We start from the raw sequence: 22,289 nt of genomic DNA on the forward strand, positions 1-22,289 counted from the left end.
ATCCCTGGGAGATGCCCATCTCCCCTGGTTAGAGCTTCCTACCTGCTGTGTCAGGGCCCTTGGCTCCCCCTCTCTTGCCTTCAGCTGGGCAATCTTCCTCCTTGCTACCAGCGTCTCTGGGTTGACGTCCTCTTCTCTTCACCATTGCTTACCTGGCTAGCACAGCTGTGATCTTGGCCCCATTGTGATTCCTCATGTATAGGGCATGGGAATGCCTGTCCCCCAGAGCCAGTGTATTAAATGTCAATGTTGGAGACAGGAGGATCCAGGCAAAGGCACTAAAGAGTCAGAAAGCATGAGGACTACCCCAAGACAATGGTCTGGGGTTTATTGTGTGCAGAAGCATGCCCCCCACCCCACCTAAGTTCCCGCTTCTGGTTCTGTATGGCAACCAGAGTGGCTTTTCCTTCCTCCTCATTTTTCTGTTTCTTTCCTAAGCCTGTGTGTAGGAAGTTACAGCCAAATGCACAAATACAATGTGGGGAACAACAAGGTAGTCTGTAGCCCTGCTGAAAGGGCCCTGGGGTTAAAGTGGATCAAAAGCTGCATATGAGCCAAGAGTGTATATGTTGTTGCAAAAAAAAGTCAATAGCATACTAGGCTGTATTAACAAGAGGAGGGCATGCAAGTCACAGAAAGTGATTCTTCTACTTTCCTCAGCACTGCTGAGGCCTCACCTGGAGAACTGTGTCTAGTTTGGGACACCTCACTTCAAGAAACTGTAGACAAATTGGAACGAGTCCAGATGAGAAAAACAAAGATGATTGGAGGTTTAGAAAACATAACATTGAGGAAAAGTTAAAAGAACTTCAATTATTTAGTTTGGAGAAGAAAAAAACTGAGGGGGCGGGGTTTGCTAGTAGTCTTCTGGCTAGCTATAAAAAGGACAGAGATGGACTGTTCTCAGTGTCTGCAGGGGACAAGACAAGAAATCACAACAAGGGAAGTTTAGATTGGATATTAGGTCCTGGAGAACAAGTGGTTGGACTAGCTGTTCTCCCAAGGTCCCTTTCAGGGTTGCCAACTGTCCATAAATTTACAAACAGTCAATACAAAAACAGGTTAAAAATGCCTGTCTGTAAAGTCTATACAAATAATGGAATATTCCCTAAGTAGTTAACTAAGCAATGGGGAGGTTTATGAACAAGGCTGGATATTGAAGGACAAACATAGCACATCATTGCTACCTGGTATCTGATGAGGAGCACAGCACCCTGCAGTGAGCATTTTCTCAGAGCTTTGTAGCCCACTTAGCCTTCTCCCCCATCCCCCAGCCATGTGCTACTGCTGCTGCTGCTCCTGCATCCTGTCTTGGGTCACAGGTAGGCAGGCAATAGGGAGGCCCCTACTGCTGGGATGGGGGTGGGGCTGGTGGGGCTGAGTTGGGGTGGGGAAACAGAATAGTTCAGGGTATAGTAGGGGGCATTAGGGTATAGGGGTAAGTAGAGAACCCCTGGGGTGGGGGCAGCACAGTGTAAAGTCATTGCTGCAATCAAGCATGGTTGCCAAAACAAGACCATTTTTATTATAGATAAACTGAGAACTTTTTACTGTGGTTGGTGTTAAACCTCTAAATTTGAACCCAGCCCTGTTCAGGGCCCGGCAAAGGAGTTACATTTACATTATATAAAACACCCGTCAGTAAAAACATACGCCAGTAAAAAAGTTGGTTGTCAGTAAAAAAAAGTCTGCAGATTGTCAGTAAAAAAAAAATGGCTTGGGTTAGCAACCCTGCTTCCAGTTCTGATTCTCTGATTTTGCCTGATCACCTCTGTGCTGCATGCTGCCAGTCTGGCTTTTGGTGTTCACAGTGAAAAGCCCGTTTCCCCTGCCTTTCTGCTTGTGCTGCCAGTGACAGTTGTGCAAAGCAGGCGTAATCAGAATGGAAACATTTTAAACCAATTTTTTACTACTTTTGCATGGATGTAAATGACCTCAGGGCAGGTAAGAATTAGATCCTGTGTTGAATAGCCTGGTTAGTGATTAAATACACTGCTCCTGTTCCTTGGGTCCTGGTGGTGTACGGAGTCAAAAAGAATCAACTTTTCCCACTGGGGAATACAAGCAGCCCCAAAGACACTTCTTGGTGCTGTGGGGCCAGCAGATGGGTGAGCAGGCAAGGCAGGTCTCTTTGCTCCCCTCACTCTTGCTTGCCTGGCTCAGAATTGCCAGTGAAGCTGGATATGAGAAAGTGCCTCCCCCAGATGGCAGTGAGCTCACTGGGGCTGCAGTGCAGCCCAGAGTGGGACCTGTTACCAATGACCTCAGTGGCAGCAGGATCAGGCCCATAAATCTGCTGATCCTGGGTGAAACCCTGTTGCCATGAGAACCTTCCTTTGGGCTTGATCTCACCATCTCGTGAGACCTATAACTTAAAATAAAAAAGGAGACGAAGAAAAAAAAAGTAGAGGACTGGAGGGCCCTGGGATGGAGCACGCTTGAGCCAGAGCTAAGCTTGGGCAACTGCTTGACTGGTTGGGCCTGAGGAGAGAGGGCAAAGTCTTCTACTGTCAACTAGGGAAGTCACCTGTCATACATACGGGGCAAGCAGCATTAGAATCTTGTTAGGAGCATAGGCCCCTCTGTAACCATCCCATCAGGTGAGAAGCAAGCTGCTGAACCCCTGTGTATATAAATATCAAACCCACATGATAAACATACCTATTAGGAAATGCCCACCTGCCTCTGAGAGGGCTCTTTACAAGAAGGAATCTTGATTGGCTCTGTGCAGGTGAATACTGGCACCCACGGGGAGGCCTTGTCCAGTGACTGGCCACAGGTTGAGTCCTGCGCAGGGCCATGTCCCCAGTTCTCACAGGTCCAGCCATGATGGTCCTTCCATTCAGTCACAAGGACCACCTGGCTGTTTAAAGAAATGGACATTCAGGTGTTTGCACTCAGGGGTGACTTCTTATTTTCTCTAGTGCAGGCCAAAGATGGGGGCCAGCAGTTTAGATGTTGGCATGTAAGGCCCATGAATTAGCTGCTGTTAAGAAATGGAGGCCTTTGGTTTCCTAAGAGAAAAAATCCTGTTTCCTATAGCCACTATTAGGGGGATAGGAAAGCTCACAGAGGAGTAGCAGCAGGAGCTCTGGACAGTTAAACCAGGGTCAGTTTTAGTGAGATGATTTTTTTTTTTAATGGGAAAGAATATATCTAGCCAGGAATCCCACATACCAGTATAGTCCCCACCTCTCCCAAAGGCCTGGTCCCAAGCTTACGGATATCACAGATTTCAATGGGTCCCAGATATGTCCAATTCTTTTAGTATTTCTAAGACCACTCACACCTATGGGAAATTTTGAGGGCCTTTCATGTACCCTCTGGAGAAACACCTCCAGCCACGGCCCACACTTCCTCTTCTCTGTGCCAGTCCTCTACACCACTCCTCTATGCCAGCCCCCAACACTTGTGGTGACACTGTGACATTGCCTGGGCCTGGCCAGAACCAGGCTTATACTGCTAATTGAATTCCCAAGTTCCTTTTCCCATTTCTACATGTCCCCCATGGAGACCCAGCCATGCTTCCAGTTAAGCTGCTTGATAGCTCCTTGCCACCCAGCTGAGTAGACCACTCCCAGCTGGACACTTCCTAAGCTAGCAGCTCCTTTCTTGACCTCTCGGACACCCGTCCTTCTAGTTTCTGATGAGAGAGGCTGTAGATGATGAAAGCTCATGCCTTTCTGAGCCAGCTAGTCTCTAAGGGCACTTCTATACATGCTCCGGAGGTGGAGCGGGGGTGGTGCTTTAATTAGGTGGCTCTAAGAACCTCTGTAATTAAAGGGCTTCCACGTCTTGTGTGTCAGCGTCCTCATGCTTAAAAATGGTGGGGGCGCTCGAACTAAAGCTCATTTGAAAAGCTTGTTCAAGTGCCCCTACTGCTATTTTTAAGCACGGGGACACTGATACACCAAACTCAGGAGGCTGAGTGTGTTGGAGCAGCCTTTACACTTGTGTATAAACATCCTAAAGTGCCACCCTGCCCTGTCTTTTAGCAAATGAGAACAACATCCCAGCAGTCTTAAACACACCTTTTCCCAGAGCTCCCCTTTGTGGGCACTCTTCATTTAAAATTCATCCCTTTAGGGCAGGGGCAGGTAAAATGCGGCCTGTGGGCCAGATGTGGCCCACCAGGCCATTCTATCCGGCCTGCGGGGCCCTAAAAAATTTAGAAAATTAATATTTATCTGCCCCTGGCTTCCTGTCATGTGGCCCTCAATGGCTTGCCAAAACTCAGTAAGCGGCCCTCCGCCCAAAATAATTGCCCGCCCCTGCTTTAGGGACATGATTGTTGAAGAGAAGGCTGGGGATGGTGGCAGTTAGAGACTAACTGGTTCAGAGAGGCATGAGCTTTATTCAGGGACAGCTTCTTTTTGTCAGATACTATGAATGGACTTAGAAAGAAAGGGTTTAAAAGGGAGAGGAATTTAAATATAAAGGAAAGGGACAGGGGAGGAGGCACTGCTGAGATGAGCAAAAAGTGGGTTGAAAAGGTCAATGGAGATAAACAGGGCATTTAACACATAAGGGGACACCAGAAACGTAGCTGGAGTTAAAATCTAATCCAGGTAATAGAAGAAGAACCCAGAGTCTCCGTCAAGATCATGTTTAACACAGTCAAGTCTATGGATGATTTCTTGTTCTGCAACTGCACATTTAAGTTAGTTTTTAAATAGATTTCATAGACATTAGGGGCCTGAAGAGACCTCATGAGATCATCGGGTCCAGCCCCCTGCCATAAGTGGGAAGTCAGCTGGGCTCAAGTGACCCAAGCAAGAAATAAATCCAGGTGCTTTTTTTTGAAGGAGTCCAGAGTAGGTGCTTGCACCACCTCAGGGGGGAGTTTGTTCCAGACCCTGTACACACGTACCGTAAAGAACTTTTTTCTTATATCCAGTCTAAATTGGCCTTCCAGGAGTTTATGGCCATTGGAGCTTGTTACCCCTTGGGGAGCTCTGGTGAACAGATGTTTTCCCAAGTCTTGATGTACCCCTCTTATGAAGTTGTAAGATGCCACCAAGTCCCTCTCTGAGCCTTCTCTTCTCCAGACTGAAGAGTCCTAAGCCCCTCAGCCTCTCCTCATACGGCCTTCTCTCCAGGCCTTGGATCATATGAGTGGCTCTCCTCTGGACTCTTTCAAGCTTCTCCACACCCTTCCTGAAGTGGGGGGCCCAATACTGGACACAGTATTCCAGCTGCAGTCTCACCAGGGCCAAGTAAAGCAGTAGGGTGACTTTCCTGGTTTTGCTTGAGATGCATCGGTGGATACACACCAGAGTTTGGTTAGCTTTGCCTGCCACCACATCACATTGGTGGCTCATATTCATCTTGTGGTCAATCAAGACCCCCCAAGTCCCTTTTGGTCATGTTGCTAGTTAGCGTAGCACTGCCAAGCCTGTAAGTATGCTGGGGGTTCTTCCTGCCAAGGTGAGGTTGTATTGTTTAACAATGGCTTGTCTGAGGTCAGTGATGGAGTGTCCAGGGAGACTGGAGAGGCTTTTGTGTGTTTCTGATTTTGATGTCAAATCAGTGTCCATTCACTGTTTCACATAGGGATTTCCCCATCTGGCCAATGTAGTCAGCAGAGGGGCACTATTAGCAGGTGATGGCATATATGACATTGGTGGAAGAGCAGGTGAATGAACCCCAGATGTTATATTTTTGTGTGTTTTTTCCATTGGTGATGTAGTCTATGTTGTTGAGGGGGCAGAGCTGGCATCTGGGTCTGTAGCAAGACCTGATGGCTCAGAGACAGTTAAAGTCAGGTAGTCTGTTGCTGGAGAGATGTCATTTAAATTTAGGAACTGCCTGTAAAGCAGGACAGGCTTGTCCCTCAAATCTACCTTGAAATGATGGTCATTTTCTAGGAGAGACTGGAAGTCATTAATGATGTGTCAAAGGTGTTCAAGCTGGGAGCTGTAAGTGATGATGACCAGAGGGATTCTGTTGTCTTTGTCTTGGGGTTGGTATTGTAGCAGGCTGGAACAAGGTCTGAGTCTGACTAGGCTGATTTGAGTGGCTATGGTTTTGTGACTGTATTGTAAATGTAGGAAGCTCTGCTCCGAATCCCTAAGGTGTGCATCCTGGTCAGTGGGATCAGAGCAGCTCTAGCTGTAACATAGAGCTTGGCTGTGAACTGTGGATTTAGTGGTGGACTGAGGATGAAAGCTAGCAGCATGCAGATAGCTGTAGCATTCAGTTGGTTTCCAATACAATGTGGACACTACAAAGCTTCACAGTGAAGTCCAAGAAATAAAGTTACTGGGTGAAGTATTAAAGAGTCAATTTGATAGAGGAGTGGAAAATGTTTAAGCCCTGGTGGGATTTTTCTAGAATTGACTCTCATAGCACCCTAGAGTGCCATAAGATCATTTTAAGGGGTCCTGCAGGATGCTGTTCAATATTAACACTGTTAGGTGAGCAAACATCTATGCATGATTCACAAGATAAACCTAGAGATTTCAAACAGGAATCTATCATGTCAAAAACATTCTGGGCTATGTGAAGTTGGTCTGCTATCCATAGTGTGTGGTTTTAGCAGGTCTTAAAGACTGTTAAATTAGTATTAGTTATGTTAAGCAAAATAGTGTGAGAAAAGTAAAACTAAGTCCCCTGGAGTGAAATACTTCTTGGAAGATTAGCCAGGTCCAGAACATTTAATCTTCATAAAGTGTTGGCCATAAATTGTAAGACAGCTTATTTCTGTTAAGTGTAATTGGGAATAGAGTGTATCTAGATACATTCATGTAACGCATGATCTATATTTTCTCATTTTAAAGCTAGCCATATAGCTCTTAGAAGTTTAGTAAAGTTTGCTGTGTGATTAATTCATATATTTTCTGTTTTGCTGGGTATCAAAGGGCTGGTCTAATATTGTGCCATGGAGCCTTGCTCCCCTGGGAGGTTGGGGTGGGGGGTCAACGCCTGCTGTGGTCTTTCTGAGTTTTTTTGCCACAGAAGAATTGCTCTATTATTTTTCCATAGTAAAAAAAAATGAAAGTGAAGAGTTTTTCCAAGGGTGCCTGGAGTCTAATGGGGGGTGCCTTGAGTCTAAAAGGGTTCAGAACCACTGTTTTAGAGATTCCTTCCTGTGTGTCCACATGATGAAGATATCATTGAGGTACCTCAAGTATAACAGGGCAATGAGAGGGCAGCTGCAGAGGAAGCAAGACTTCAACATTTGTTATAAATATACTGGCATATCGGTGGGTCATGTGTGGCAGTGCCATTCATTTATAGGTATAGTGAATTTCCAAATCTGACATAGTTGTGTGTCCAGATGAAGTGGGAGACTGTGATGGTAACACAAGTGGTGCTGGCATTGGGGATAATGTCCCTTGTGGATTGTAATCTGTCCTCATGGGGGATGTTTGTGCACAGCGATGTGATGTCCATAGTAGCTAATATGGTGTATGCTGGAAGCTTATCAATGGACCCTAGTTTCTTGAGGAATTCTGGTGTCCTTGAAATAGTTTCAAATGATAGCTGAAGCAAACCAATCACTCTTTACTATAGCTAGCAGAAGAAATATATAGATCTAGACAAAACAGTACATACTTTTCTGCATTTGCTGCTTCAGTTTCTTCACACAGGAGCATTCTTTGGCCCCAGGTCAGTGTTCTCTGAGGGGTCCAAGGTCCACCTGCCTCCTCTCAACCTTGGAGTCTCTCTATTCTATGCAGCTAGCTTCCTTCTTCCTCTGTTGGCCATGTGGTTGAATGAGACCCCTCTGCGATGGAAGCATGCTGCTACTCCCCTTCCTTTTCCAAGCTTCTAGTGTCTCTATAAGTTCCTCTGATTTTCTCCCCAAGTATCCAAGTCACTATGGTTTCAATGCCCAGCACTAACACTTGAACTCCGTGTTCTGCTCCCTGGAAAATTACACTGGTCCAAAGTTCCTCCCAGTTAGCCTGAATGATGGTTGGTAAGCACACCTATCAGCTTTACCCAGAGTTATCACTGTTGGTAACTACTAACGCTTTCCAGGTTAGTACTACCCCTTGGCTCCCCTCCCTGCTCTCTGCCCCATGGTGATGTGAACTGAGCATTTCCCACCCAGACAGCTCACCACTGGCTCTGCTCCTTTCCATGCAGCTCTTGCTTACTACTAATACTGTCCTTGTTTCAGTTCCATGGAGATGGAAAAGCCCATGACCTGCTCAGTCCCAGTAACCGAGCCCTGCAAGTGATGGAAGTCTCCCCTCTGGGTCTGTAAGTACCAGATGCCTCAACCTGGCTCTTTCCAGGTCATTAGCACAAAAGTTCCAGTCACCAACATTGAGCTGGACAGTAGATAGGATGAGGCCACACAGACTGGTGATGGCTTTGGCAGCACAGCTATGAGTGAGGCACTGCCCTTGAGAATGGCTTATGGATCTGGTCTTGGGGCATCACAGCAATTGGCAATTGTGCTCAGGAAAAAGCATTGGCAGAGTGGGAACCAGGCTAGTAGGGCAGCACTTGGGGCACCTTGGCAGAGATATTGGGGGAGCCCATGATGGGAGTGGCAAGGGGACATGGCTCAGAGTGGCGGTCATTGGCAGAATTGGAGGTGGAAGCACAAGAACAGAGTACCTGAGGGTGTGTTGCCCTGTGGGAATCCCCAGCCAGGATCCCACTGCAGTCTCCCTTATTCACATGGGGCTGTGAGCCAGTGTTTCCCAAAATGTGGGGCACATCTCCTTGGCTATGGGCATGTCCTAAAGCATCCCAACTAGCTGGGGGATGACTCCATGCTCTTGTAAGCTTCATACTCTTAACTTCTCTGCTTTCAGGGTGGTGGAGGAGGTGACAGAGATTGTTGTGTCCAGCTCTAAAGCTGCTTCTAGTTTCTACTCATGGGGGAATGAAGATGGCACAGCACTGTCCTCAGGGTGTTTGCAGCATTTGCAGATGGCCCAACATCCCTCTGTGTAAGAATCAGGGTAAAGGGAGGGTAGCCCCTGTGGGATTGCTGGGTGCGGGTTTTCACCCAGGGAGGGGTCAGGCCCTGGAAACAAGATCACACTCTGCACCTCTCTGTTAATGCCTCGGGACCAGCCCATCTACCCTCCATATTCCTGAGAGGTCTCCCAAGCAGGCCTAGTCCTATAAAGCTGGGCAATGCCCCCAGAGTGCAGGATGATCACCTGCCATCTCTGTGGCCTTAGCTGGTTCTGGAGAGGGAGAGAAATGGGATAAAAAAAGGATCAGACATGGGACAAAAGAGTCTTTCTCAGAGTCCAGGAAGGGGAAAGGTTAGAGGTTTCTGGCCAGATCTGAGCACTAGGGACCAGCTTCTATTCCACCTTTTAGTAAGGCTCTACCTAAACTGTGGTGAGACAAAGGGTTTTTCATGGCCCGCTCCTGGTGTGCAGAGCCGATTTCATGGGTATATCATAGTGGCCGTGCCCCTCGGCACTGATTGGCAGAGAGCTCCTGCCCCTTGGCACTGATTGGTGGAGAAGCCTAGAGGGAGGAGGGAGCCACTGCCATCTTGTCTGCTGCTCTTCATGCCTCCCCACCAGCCAGTTCCTTCCCTTCCCAGCACCAAGAACCACCAGCTCCCCCTGGGGAGCCAGCAATTTATTTTTATTAAGTTTTGTTGTTGTTGTTGATTGTTGGATTTTGTGGACAATCCTGGATTTCAGTTTCTGTGAAATCCAAGAAACCGTGAAACAGTAGGTCCCTACCGATTGGATGTATAAGTGGACTTAGGTGCATAAGTGTAATTCTCTTACATCCTGCTCCTGTCCCTGAAAAACTATTAATGCAAAATGTGTGGGTTGTCCTCCTTGCTGCTTTGTGTGACTCAGCTTTGAGTCTTAGACAACAACATGTTACATAAGCAGATGCAGTAATGGATTTTTCATGGACCTCAGCAGATTCATAAATTGTAAGGGCTGGAAGGGACCTTGCAAGATCATTGTGTCCAGCCTCACTGTGCTAGGCAGGAAAGACAATTTGAGTCAGGTGACCCCAGCAAGGTGACCATCCAGTCTCCTCTTGAAGATTTCTATGGTAAGTGATTGCACCACCTCTGGAGGGAGCTTATTCCACAGTCTGGACACCCTGACTGTAAAGAAGTTTTTTCCTAGTGTTAAACCTTAAATGGTCTTCCAGGAGTTTGTGGCCATTGCTCCTGGTTGTCCCCAAGGGTGCCCTGATGAACAGTTGTTCGCCAAGCCCGTGATGTATTCACCTGATGTAGCAGTAAGCTGCTACCAAGTCCTTTCTCAGCCTTCTTTTTTTTAAGGCTAAAGAGTCTCAGGTCCCTCAGGCTTTCTTCGTATGGCTTGCCTCCTGTTTTCCCCAGGTGTGGCAGCCTGTTCACAATCACTGTGGAGCGGGATCTGGAGGGCTGTGGGCACCAGCGCTCAGCTGTCAGGATCTTCGAGTTCCCCGGCCAGGCTGGGCCCTGTGCAGAGCCGTATGTACCAGGAGATGGGACAGCTCTGAGCTGCTACTCCAGGTGACGAGCCCCAGGCTCTTCTGTGCCTGCTGGCAGCCAGACTGCTGGCTCTTTACTGTCCTGGCAGTATGCAGAGCTGTCTTGCTGTCCCCACTCCATGGAGATAAAGTCCCTCCTTCCTCACATTCACCAGGCGCTTGCCCCTGTGATTCCCAATATCTTTATTGGGGTCTCTGTTTTCCCTGACTCTTCCCTTGCCTAAGGGACATCTTTCCTGGGCCAGAGTATTACTAGAACTGCTCTGCCCATGGTCTTTCCATCCCCTGGTAATAGGATGCTCACAGATGACCAAAGCTGGGGACACTGGGACCCCAGGAAAGGCTCCAGGGTCATCAAACAGCCTGGGAAAATCATCAAGAGAGCCACAAGTCCACCCAATGCTACACCCAGACCTGGGGGCCACCCTGGCAAGGCTGAGTTCTAGGGCAGATGAGCTCAAAGGTGCCCCCAGCTGGAGCCATGCTAGCCCACCCAGGGTGACACATTGCAATGGGCAATATGTGCACCAAATGATGCTCAAGGACAAAGCCTTATCACAGGGCTGGCACTGGAACTTACTGCTGTATCATAAAGTGGGAAAGTCCCTGATGGTTGGAGTGAGGGCGGGTGCTGATGATCTGTCTGTCTAAAGCAGCAGCAGGGCCCTCAGCCCCTTGCTTCTCCATTATGGGTTAAGGCTGTATTGAGCCTGCCAGGTCACCAGTGGGGGACAGGGAGGGATTTCCCATGGACTGATGACATCCATATGCCAAGAGCATTGTCCTCCCCTTTCTCAGAGCACCCAGCACTGGCCCCATCACAGGCAGGGTCTAGGCCAGGTTGGGGTGGGCTGTTCTGGAGCCCCAGGTCTCACCCATTGAAATGCTAATTGTGATGTTACTGCTTCTCTTCACCACTTCCCCCCCATGAAGCCATTCTTGGCCCTGCCTTTGGTTCTGTTACACTTCATGCCCTGTCTCTTTGCAGGTTCTCCCCCCTGCTCCAGGCTCTGGCTGCTGGAGACGTGCCAGCTGAAGCTGGGTTCCTCCCTAGGATTCTCAAACAGACGCTGGAAGGAAACAGCTTCACATTCCTGCTGCTGTGTCTGACCGTGCCAGGTCCTCACCTATCGAGCTCAGTCATTCCCCACCAGGCAGGGTGGGGCATTGCTGGGAAGCACCAACGCCAAATCTCTGTGCTGGGCAAGCCCTAGAGTAGTGTTCCTCAGTTGACTGAATCAGGTGCTGTGCAGGCATCTGGGACATCCCTGCAGGCAGGAATCCTGCTAGTCTGGAGGCAGGTGCTCTGCTAAGCTTTGAGCTGAGCTGAAAGAAGCCATGTTGTTGGCTCTGGTATGATTCTACAGCCAGGCCAGGCAGGAAACCAAAGAAAGAGACGAGCATAGTGGGATTAACACCTGCCCCTCCCCATTCCCCCCTGCAACACTGCTCCAGACAGAGGGAACCAGATCCCTGGCCCCCCAGTGCTGCCCCAAGAAGAGGACCTCACTGCTGCACTTATCCAGCATTGGTTTCCTCAGGCCCATCCCCCAACCAGGATGCAAGAACCTTCTGCCCTGCAGCAGAAGCTTCCCCCTGTGTCTGGCCTTAGGTCAGATTTCAGCAGGACACACACAGCCCCTTCCTTTAGGGCTGTCCCACTGCCTTACTGTAGCACCTGCCAGCTACGCTCACTCTGCAAAGCAGCTGTCTAGACCAGCAGGCAACAGACACTCTCTGGAGGGTTTATTTTGGGGCTTGATCATCACTCCAGTCACCAAAGCAAAGTGGCTAATCTCTGCTGCCCTGAATGGCTGGCCTGAACAGTTGTTTCATGCCTGTTTGCTAAGGCAGATGATGCAATCCAGCCAAGTAGGCTCCTGCCCCTTCTCTCCTGGTCCCCTCTAGTGGTCTCAAGTGTGCATTGCTTTGTGTCCAACTCAAGTAGCCTTTGTGGCTGGATGTTCTCCATTCTTTTAGATGCCTCTGCAGAAGAGATCCTGTCAGCCTTCTCACTGGCTGAGCAGGTGCGGGGACTGGCCAAGAAGGTCTCACCAACCCTCTGGGATCCTGCCAAAGTGGCCTCGAGGCGGCGAGCAGAGATCCAAGAACTGAGGGCCCAGCTCCTCTTCAGGAACAGCCACTCCACACAGGACAGCATGATAGGCCAGCTGCAGAGAGCACTGAGGGAACTGCAGGTGGGAGATCCAGGCACACAGCATGTCCAGCTGGCTTTGCTGCCCCTAGATTAGGACACTCTCACCCAGCAATATCTGTATCCCAGTGCTCTTCACAACCACACCTCTGCCATCCATGGCTACCGTGCCAATGCATTCTGAGAAAATCTGTCCCTTAGCACTTCAGTAGGGGATGCTGTTCCAGGGAGCAATGCAGCTTATTGATTAATAGCACCAGAAGGATATGCACCCCTCAGCCGGGCCTGCAAGCAGTGGGTGCTCGTAGCTATGTGCATGTGCACCAGGTGGCAGTGTGCATACCCAATGCTGTCTCCAGATATACGGATCTGGCTTGTGCGACCATGCTGCTGCGTTATGCAGCAGTAATGCTCTGTGTCTAAGTCTGGACAGAAGTAAGCCCCTTGTCTTAGAAGCCTGCCTGTAAGCACCCCAAGTGTTGCCCCTTGGGGAAGAGGGCATCTGTAGCTAAACAGGGAGCTGGGCACAGCTTGCCACATGGAGCTGAGGGTCCAGCAGATGCTGGAGACTTTGTGCATGGTGCCTTTACTGTGACTTGGCTTTCTTGGCCAGCACTGGTTCATAGTGGGGGGATTCAAAGCACAGTGAAGTCTCCCTGGACTGTCTTCCAGGTGCTGAAGAACCAGAGTTGGGAGAAAAAGAAAGCAGCATCAGAGGCAAAAAACAAGAACCATAATCCTGGAGCCAAGGTGAGCCCTGGATCCAGCTATCAATCCTGCTGGGGTTGCACAGGCAAAGAGGTACTACAGGGCACAGGGCAAAGAGAAGACCCTCCCCCAGCTGCACAGCTGGAGGAGTAGCTGGCATTGAAACAGATAAAGTGCTACACTACTGCCCCACCCAAGCCATGCGGTGTATCCTGGGCATGCCATGCTATATGGCCTTCAGCCAGGCACCTCTGGGGCTCATCCCAGCACTTTATCCACCAGCAAGGTGGGATCTTCAGGATCTGGGCCCCACGGGGAACAGAAGCCCACACCCAGCCCTGATAATTGTGCATGGTGGGATGGCTACATGCCATGGAGAGCTAGAAACAGCTGTACTTCCCCACTTGGGAGGAAGGCTGGGGAGTGGAGGAGAAGAGGAGTGTGTGAAGAGCACAGGCTGGAAAAAGCTCTGTCAAGGGTGTACAAGGCTGTATGGCTCTAGGCTCCACTTAGCTTTAATGTGCCCTTTTGGACATGTTACACACTGCAGGGTCCAATACCACTGTGGCTGGGACAGGAAGATCAACTTGTGAACCAGGTGCTGACAGAAGAGTTGAAAAGCCAAGTGCTTCTGGACAAAGACAACCCCAAACAGGCAGATGTCCAAGGTGGGGGAAGATTTCAGGGCTGGTTCCTACTACTCAGCCCTGGGGCTTCAATGGCTGACCTGAGGGGGCAGACAGCTCTTCAAGTACAAGAAAATGTCCCTACCTCAGCTTACCCCACACCAGCCCAGAGGGAAGGATAGTGGATGCAACCTAGTGTGCCCTAAACGGGGCCTGCAGAGGAGAAAGCAGCAGGGTCTTGGCTTCTTTAGGCAAAGAAAAGGAACCAGGAAGGAGGCTTGCCTTGAACACTCTTTTTGTGGTTGCTGATGGCAGGCGATGTGACCTGGCTGTGTTTCTGGTAGCTTGGCTCTGTGTGGTGACCTGGCTTAGTACATGGTAGCTTGGCTCCATGCTGGTCTGATGCCTGGGGGGCATCTGTATGTTAAAGTGCTCCTTGTTTTCACCCATTGCCCTGCCTCCTCAGCAGCTGTCCTATTCCTTTCATGCAGGTTTTGTTTCCTTTTCTGCTGAAGGAGGCAGAGCTGTAGGGAGCAGTCCAAACTCCTTTGGCCAACTCTCCCTGAGGGTGGAGCAGGTGACAGAGGATCAGCCTTCACAAGGGGCAAGGAGTAGAGCAAAGGCACCAACTTGTGCAGCAGGCCCAGCCGATGTGGTAAGTGAGGCACAGAGTGGGCAGGGAAGGGATTGCAGACTGCAGTAGGCTGTCTCCCCACCTAGGCAATATTTTTGTCACAGTTGCAGGGCTAGCGGCACCTGTGCCCCCTTCCAGCTCATCCTGAGGCAGGTGTCAGCTGGGAGCCTTGACATCTCCACAGGTTGAGTTTCACAATTAACCAGGTCCTTGGTTCAGCTTATTCATCCTGCTTACCTCTCAGGCCAGCTGGGCCTAGCTTTGCCCTCCTGCCTTTGTGATTCTGTAACCAGCAGTGTAGACAGTAACCAGGCAGTCTTTGTCATATACCCACCACATCAGTGTGGCAGAAGGGACAAAGCAGGAAAGGAAAAAGAATTTTGAACACAGCAGTCTCCAGGCCTTTCCATCTTTCCTAAAGGATCCCCATTACCTGCTTGACAAGAGCTCAGCAGACACCCAGGTGAGCTTTGCCTCTTGTCCTGAATGGTTATCTGACAATTCCCACCCCCTGGGGAAAGAGACCTTTAAAATGTTTGTTCTTTAGATTGTTTGAGCCCCTGGCCTTTTTCTCAGCCTGGGGCCCTCTTTTAATTGTCCTTACGTGTCTAAAAAGTCACTTCTCATCTTAAATTGCTCCAACAGTTGTTTTTCTTATAGCCTCTTATTAAAATGACTAAAATGAAGGCAACATGTTCAGATTGCAAATGTCCCTGTAATCAGGTAAAGGCCTCATAAATTATTTCAGAGCAGCTCCACTTCTGTCACAACTCCTCTAGTAATGCACAGTAAATAAGCTACAATATTCCCTATAATCCACTGCATTTTACTCTGAAGGTACCCCAGGGACCTGCAGCTCATACTCTGCAGATACCACATCTGAAATGCAGCCACCTCTGGAGTGCAATGTGGCAATTTTCCAGGCAGGCATGGCCACATTTTGGGCACATGGAGTCTGGTTGTCTCCATACATGCACCAGTATCACACCATTGTAAGGCTGTTCCTTCCAGGCTGTTATTCCCTTTCTACCCCTTTGTACATGAGCATAGAGCAAGGCCCAAGAAGTTACAAAAATCAGTAAGCCCAAAAGGGAAGTCAGGGGAATTTGTGAGGCAAGGGAGATGAGCCCCATTACAGGGACTTACCCTTTGACCCTGGGGAAAAGCCACTGAGGTCTTCAATAGTGCAGGTGTCATGTGTCACTTGGAAGCCCCAGTCCTGCATATTTCCAATGAGCTGAAGCCTGCCTAAGCTGCTGCTTCCTGTACCTGCCCAGACCTCAGTCAGACTGACCAGAGCCTCAGCTGTGAGCAGAACTGCTAATTGTGCTCAGTCTTGCTGCTGCCTTGGGAGGAAACTGACCCCACAGCTGTTCTTCTTGGAGTGACCTTTCCAAGTGACTGGGAGCTGCTTTTGTGATAATTCATTATTCTTCTTCTGCCATAATGAGAGCTGAGGACTAGGTACCAGTTTCACACAGGGAATTAGGTGATTCACTGTCACATTAAGAGCCCAAATCCAACCTCTGGATCTTTCAGTCCCTCATTCAGCTTGGTGAGTGCCCTGTCCACTGAGCAATTGAGAAAGAGGAGGGCAGCACCTGTTCTGTCCTCCATCTGTAAGCAAGGGCTGGATTAGGTGCCTAGTACCAGGGAAGGGCTTATGTGAAAGCCCCCAAGAGAAACATGCATTTCTTTCTGGTGCAGGTGGACATCTGACTTTCTGAGCGTTTTTTATCAGCTGTTTTACACAACTGCCCACACATAGTAGCTGTGTTTGGGGTCCCATTTTGAGGTATCCAGCTCTCCCTCTGCATTTTAGCAGGATCCTGGGCCCCTAACTTGAAGCACTGGATTCCACTAAGCTGCAGGACACTTAAAAGGAAGGTATTGCAGTGCTAAAGTCCTTTTGTGGCTCTAGCCCTCAGTTCCCTGCATCTCATCCCACATCCTGCCAGAGCTGTGCAAGTGTTCCCGTCTGTGCACCCCAGTACACAGGGCTAACTGTGATCTCCCAAAGGGACCCAGCTTTCCTCAGCCAGGAGCTAGCTGCACCAGCCAATGCTCTTACACCTCCCTGTAGAGCACCTTCTGCTGGCAGACGTATGGACTGCAGTAACTGAGCTCCCTTTCCCAACTACAAGCATCTTCTTGCCCTAGAACCTCCTACTGCAAGTGATTGGGGTTGTAACTGCCCTGCAGGCAATGCATACACTACCAAGCAGCCAGATGCTTCCCCAGGTTCAAGCTTCTGTGTTATTGTGTAGGGGGAGATCCTGATTACAGTTTCTGCATGTGAGCTCTCCACATGAAGGCTGGAGAATCCTGGGGAAATCTGCTATTGGGTAGGGAATAGAGGGAAGCAGGACATCTGCCTGAACCCAGCTGAGGCTTCCTGCCCCAACAAAGATAACTCCATGAGGGCATGTCCAGTGAGGGAAGTGGAAACTCCCAGACCCTGGAGAAAGACCACTTGGCTCTTCAATACCTCAGATGCATGCACCATCTGACAGTCCCAATGTTGTGAACTTCCCAGAGAGCTGTGCATTGTAGTGGTTCCAGGGCTTTTAGCTTCCTGCATTGTGGTCACACCATATGGTACCTGTTCAGCATGCACAACCCCTGGAGCACATGCTACCATGCTGTATCAGCCAGGAATCATACATGTCCCAGAGGCCAACACTTGCCCAAGCTGCATTGCTTTTTTCTTGCTCTACTTGGCATCTTGCCTGTATCTGGCTCCATCTACTATATGGCAGCCTTGTACTCTTTCAGTGACTCAGGACCTCTTTGCTCTGTGTGAGAGGAAAGGGAAGGTCATTTGGAGGATGTCCCCTCCTTTCTGCCCCGGTGCTCAGAGTAGCCCACCCCCCAAATCCAAGCAGAACCAATGTCAACAGGAAGGGGCACTGGGCTGCCCAGCTGGCCCTGCCTCTGTACCACTATGCTGGGGCACTGGGATCCTTCTCTCCTCTCTTCTCTGCTAGGTGAGGAGCTGGTCCTCTCAACATGGCCCAGCCCTGGAGCTGCAGTTCTCCCTGGCCAAGGCCAGGAGGCAATGTCTACAGCAACAGCATTGGTCTCTCATCCGGCAGGAACGCTTAAAACTGGAGGGGGAGCTAGCAGGAAAGCAGGAGGTGAGTGGAGAGTGAACCCTAGCCCCTGGTGATAAGGCAAGAAGCCAAGAGCAGTGACCAAGGGAGCAAGCAGGGTTGGGACAGCAATTTGTGGAGGGGTAGTAGTCTGTGATTAGCTGAGGCTGGGACACTGTTTCTGAGAGCTCTGAAATAATACCAAGGAACTCTGCCCCTCCTGGTACTTCATAAACTGGGAAACTGAGAAGCAAAACTATGGGCCCCTCTGTCTCCAAATCAGAAACTGTGCTCAGGGGACAGCAGACTCCAAGGAAACTAGGAGGAAATGGAGGCTTGGGGCTGGGGGGCATGGGCAGATGGGATAAGTCCTTGGGAAGGACAGACAAAGAAGCAGTATTAATGAGAGACACCTGAAAGTGCTTCTGGAAGGATGGGACTGAGGTGGGGAAGAGCAGGCAGTTTGTGGAGCAGCCTTTGTGGTTTGAAGCATCCCTTCCCAGCAGGCCACCGCTGCCTAAACCCTTTCCCTCCCACATGCTCTGCATGTGTCACTTCAAACATAGTGGCCTCCTCTGCCAGATTGGTTAGCACCTTTCACTGCTGGGCAGTACAGGAAGTGAACACAAGAGAACATGGAAAAAGGCCAGAGCAAGAGTCCAGCAGAGCAGTCTTCCCCAAACCACGTCTGCAAGGAAGATGCAGTACCTGGGTGTTGCAGAGGTCTACATGGCTGGACAGCTGAATTCAGAACCCAGTATAGCTGAGGAAAAGGACTTTGGAGTCACTGTAGATAGCTCTCTAAAAATGTCAGCTCAATGTACAGTGGTTACCAAAAAAGCTCGTAAAATGCTGGGCATCGCTAAAGGAACTGAAAACAAAATAGAAAATGTCATTCTGCCATTTTACAAGTCCTTGGATGTAGTAGAATTAGACAAAGTACAAAAAAGGGCACCTAAGATGATCAGGGGTATGGAACGCTATAAAGGCTAGGACTCCTCAGTTTGGAAAGCAGAAGGCTGAGGGGGGCATATGATAGTGGCCTATAAAATCATGAAGGGTGTGGACCAAGTGAACAGGGAACTGTTCACCAAGTCCCAGAGTACTTGGAACTAGGGTGCACCCTCTGAAATTAGTAGGTGACAAGAAAAAGTACTTTTTTATGCAACACATAATTAACTTATGGAATTCATTACCACAGGAGGTGGCAGCACAGCCAAGTTCAAAAAGGGACTAGATAAATTCATGGATGAGAGTCTATTAATGGCTATCAAACATAAGGATTAGAGATGTTTCCTCTGGCATCTCTATATCTGGCTCAATGCTCTGTACAGTATACAGAGTAGACTATAGACTCTGTATACTGTAGTATATAGTCTACAGTACTATAGACTAGTAGATCTATAGTATCTACTCCTGCCACTGTTGGAGATGGGCTACTGGGCTAGACAGCCCACTGGTCTGCCCCAGTATGGCACTTCTTATATCTTTTACCTTTTAGACAGATGGCTGGACAAACAGTTGCCCCTTGTTTAGACCTCTGCACTTATTAGCAATAAGGCCTGATGGACCATGTAACCAGGTAGCACAGCCAGGCAATGACTAGACACAGGGCTGAGGCAGCAGGTTCACACTGCATGTGCTGTCCAGGTGGTGTTGGGAGGGGGCCTCCTCCCCTGCTGGGAAGGTGACTGACAGATGTATTCCCTTTGGCTCCAGCTCCCTCCCTCTGAGCAGGAAGCTCTGAGTATGCAGAAGGAAAAGGCCATACTGGCACTGCAACTAGAAGCACTGCGGCAGGAACAAGCTGAAGCAGAGAAGGACCTGGAGGCGCTGTACCAGCAGCACAGATGGGAAGTGGAGGCTCAGAAACAGCACACCCTGCAGGTCACCAAAGGGTTAAGCTGCCATTGGCCATGTGCCCAGACACCAGGTGTTACATACCTGAGGGGGAGAAGGGGTGGGGGGAGTGGGAAGGTCAGGAATTGGGGCTCACAGCAGCTGGCTTCAGATGGAAACCTATCCCTCTCACCAAATCAGCTCTTACTGCCAGCTCCCCCATGGTGACAAGCCAAGGCCTGAGGTGCATGGATGGATTATGAGAGACAGCAGCCCCTCTGGGTAGAGTGAGGGCACATGGCGCAGGTTGGTGAGCAGACAGAAGTTATCAGGTCCCAGGCAGCTGGGCCCAGCTTATCGTCCCCTGGGATCTGTTCTTACAGGCTCTTGCAGCAGTGTGAAGAGGTGAGTCAGCTGGCATGGTGCAAGCTTTCATTGTTAATAAAGTAATCAGCTTGAAGATCTGAAAGCAGCTGCAGTGGGAAGGAGCTAGCACCAGAGGCAGAGCAAGGGGCTGGCAGTGCTGCCATACAGGAGACCATGGGATGCTCTTGTGATGCCTGTACCAGCAACACCAATGAACAGCAGCACCATCCCCTTCCTGGCCCTTAAACAGGACTTCAAGCCAAACCTCCCCCAGTCACCAGCCAGTGCTGCTGGAGCAGGGAAAGCAGCCATTCCTGGTAATCTGGGGACAACCTAGACCAGACAGACCTCAGTCACTTCCACCTGGGCAATAGCTCCCTTGACATTGCTCCTCTCAAGGACTGGACCAGGCTGAGTGCTGTTCTGAATAGGAACACAAAATGTTTGCAAGGCACATTGTACCCCAAAATCATGTCAACTGCAGCTCATGCCTGGCAAAGGACCCTCAGTGCTGCTGCCCTTTGCTGGTTTGTAGCTGAACAGCAGGTCTGAGTTGCAGTATGGTAAAGGGCCCCATTGGGTCTCTCTGCAGGTGTTTCGGGCCTATCGAAACCTCTCCGAGGAGCGTACAGATGCTCTGGATCAACGGTACCGGAAACTGCTGAGGGAATGCCTGCAGGATGCAATCCACCTCTCTGCCCAAAACCAGCAGCTTCGGGCACACAACCAGCTGCACTACACCACCAGAGCCACACAGACAGACTGAGACTCTAGCGAGGCCAGAGCACCAGCCTGCTATTGAGTGCAGGAGCTCTCTGCCTAAAGGGGATGGGGCATTGAAGGCCATCAGCAAGCAGGGAGAGGGTGGGGCTGAGTGCCTGGCATTGCACGGAAGAGGTACTGGTCATGCAGCCAGTGCTCTGGACACAGCCTCTCCAAGAGCCCCATGCAGATACTATGGCTCTTCATCAGATTTAACACCATGTAGCCAGGATGTTCTCCCTGCACTTGCTGAGTGGGGGGCTAATGGCACATGAGCCCTGGGAGTTATAGACAGAGCAGGCAGCAGGTGCATGAATTTCTAGTGAAACACTGCACTGGCCACACATGGAAGGCTGGGGGACTAAAGCCATAGATAGTCTGTAAAGCTACAGCTGCCATTAGCTTCCAGAACATGGGTGTGATAGAGTCCTTCCCCCAGCATTAGGACAAGAGTGTACAAGGGCCTGGACCTGCTGTAGAGCTTGCAACCTGCAGCAGCTGCCACCAGTGCAATCCCTGCTCATACTGTGAAGACATACTCCACAGCAGCAGCAAAGAGAAGCAGCTCCCCCATTCCTGTTTGCAGGTCAGGGAGCAGAGGCAGCTATGCCAATCAGTGCCTGCTCTGGAGCTGAGGAGCTTTATCCTCCAGTAAGGGTCAGAAGCAGAGGCCATGATCCTTCTGGGCCAGCGCTAAGCATCTGAAGAAGCTGATGTTCAGGGGTCGCAGAGCCTCAGAGCTTGGGGACTCCACACTCTAGACCAGGCCTGTCCAACATACGGCCCGTGGGCCGCCATGCAGCCTCCCAAGCCATTTTATCTGGCCTGAGGTCCCTCGCTCAGGACAGGCGAGGAGTCCTGGCGCCTGCTCCGCGCTCCACGGCGGCGGCGAGTCGGGCCCGGCCAGCCCGCGGGCCCCAGCCGGCAGCGAAGGGAGGGGAGCTGCTTACCCACCCCCAGGGCCAAGCTCATCACGTGAGCTGGGTCCTGCCGCCGCTGTCCCAAGGGCTGCCCCAGCTGCGCCCGACAGGATAAGCTGGGGACAGCGCCTGCAATTTCTCCTTTGGCTCCACCCCTTGCCCCGGCGTGTGGCCGGGGGAGCTGCAGCATGGCCTGCGCCCTGCCCGCACACGTGGCGGACGAAGGCACCGGGTAAGTTCCTGCGCGGAGCTGGGGGCGCCTCGGGGCCAGCTGCGGGGCGCGCAGCTGCCAAAGCCGGGCTGGGCGGGAGGACCCCGGCCCAGAGGCGCTCTACGTCCCGCGGTTCAGGTCCTGCTAACGTAGCCTGCAGGGCTGAGGATGGGGGTCTGCATCCGGTCGCTGGCAGGGAGGATGCGCGTCCGGGAGCGCCTGTGCTCCCGCCTCCCAGCCCTGACACGAGCCCGTGCCCTGCGCTGCCGGAGCGGCCCCGCGCGGGAGGCCAAGCAGCGGCCGCTGGTAGTGCCGCCCCGCGCCTGCCTCCTCACTCGCCCACTTCAGGCAAGCCCCGCTGCCCTGCCCTGCCCCACAGCAAGGCGGCGCTTGCTTTCCCGGCCACTCTCCCCAGGCGCTGCTGCTCTCCGGACCCAGCCGCCCGCGCACAAGGCCCCAAGGGGGCTGCTTCTCATGTGCTGCTGGGGACGGGAGAGCCCGGCCGGTGCAGACCCAGCCGGCCTCCTCCTGCCCCCAGCAGCACATAG

General features: G+C 50.8%; 1 protein-coding gene across 4 annotated transcripts in view; it reads left to right on the plus strand.

Moving 5' to 3' along the window:
- LOC109290180 (kinesin-like protein KIN-1) overlaps nucleotides 1-21,336 on the plus strand; it is a 42,375-nt gene extending 21,039 nt beyond the window's left edge. The window contains exons 7-17 of one of the 4 annotated variants that reach the window (XM_019506585.1): nucleotides 8,129-8,211; nucleotides 8,775-8,912; nucleotides 10,295-10,408; nucleotides 11,417-11,547; nucleotides 12,409-12,626; nucleotides 13,256-13,333; nucleotides 13,842-13,959; nucleotides 14,409-14,572; nucleotides 17,539-17,688; nucleotides 19,363-19,530; nucleotides 20,441-21,336. In XM_019506585.1, coding sequence (XP_019362130.1) covers nucleotides 8,129-8,211; nucleotides 8,775-8,912; nucleotides 10,295-10,408; nucleotides 11,417-11,547; nucleotides 12,409-12,626; nucleotides 13,256-13,333; nucleotides 13,842-13,959; nucleotides 14,409-14,572; nucleotides 17,539-17,688; nucleotides 19,363-19,530; nucleotides 20,441-20,614 — 1,536 coding nt within the window. In that variant the 3' untranslated portion in view covers nucleotides 20,615-21,336. Of the gene's footprint in view, nucleotides 1-8,128; nucleotides 8,212-8,774; nucleotides 8,913-10,294; nucleotides 10,409-11,416; nucleotides 11,548-12,408; nucleotides 12,627-13,255; nucleotides 13,334-13,841; nucleotides 13,960-14,408; nucleotides 14,573-17,538; nucleotides 17,689-18,225; nucleotides 18,560-19,362; nucleotides 19,809-20,440 lie in introns of those variants that run through there. The other 3 variants (XM_019506584.1, XM_019506587.1, XM_019506586.1) reach the window with 3 other exon arrangements.
- The last annotated feature ends 953 nt before the right edge of the window (nucleotides 21,337-22,289 follow it).

This window comes from Gavialis gangeticus, unplaced genomic scaffold, assembly GCF_001723915.1.
Source record: "Gavialis gangeticus isolate Ggan-Ray unplaced genomic scaffold, GavGan_comp1, whole genome shotgun sequence".
Classification (NCBI taxonomy): domain Eukaryota; kingdom Metazoa; phylum Chordata; order Crocodylia; family Gavialidae; genus Gavialis; species Gavialis gangeticus.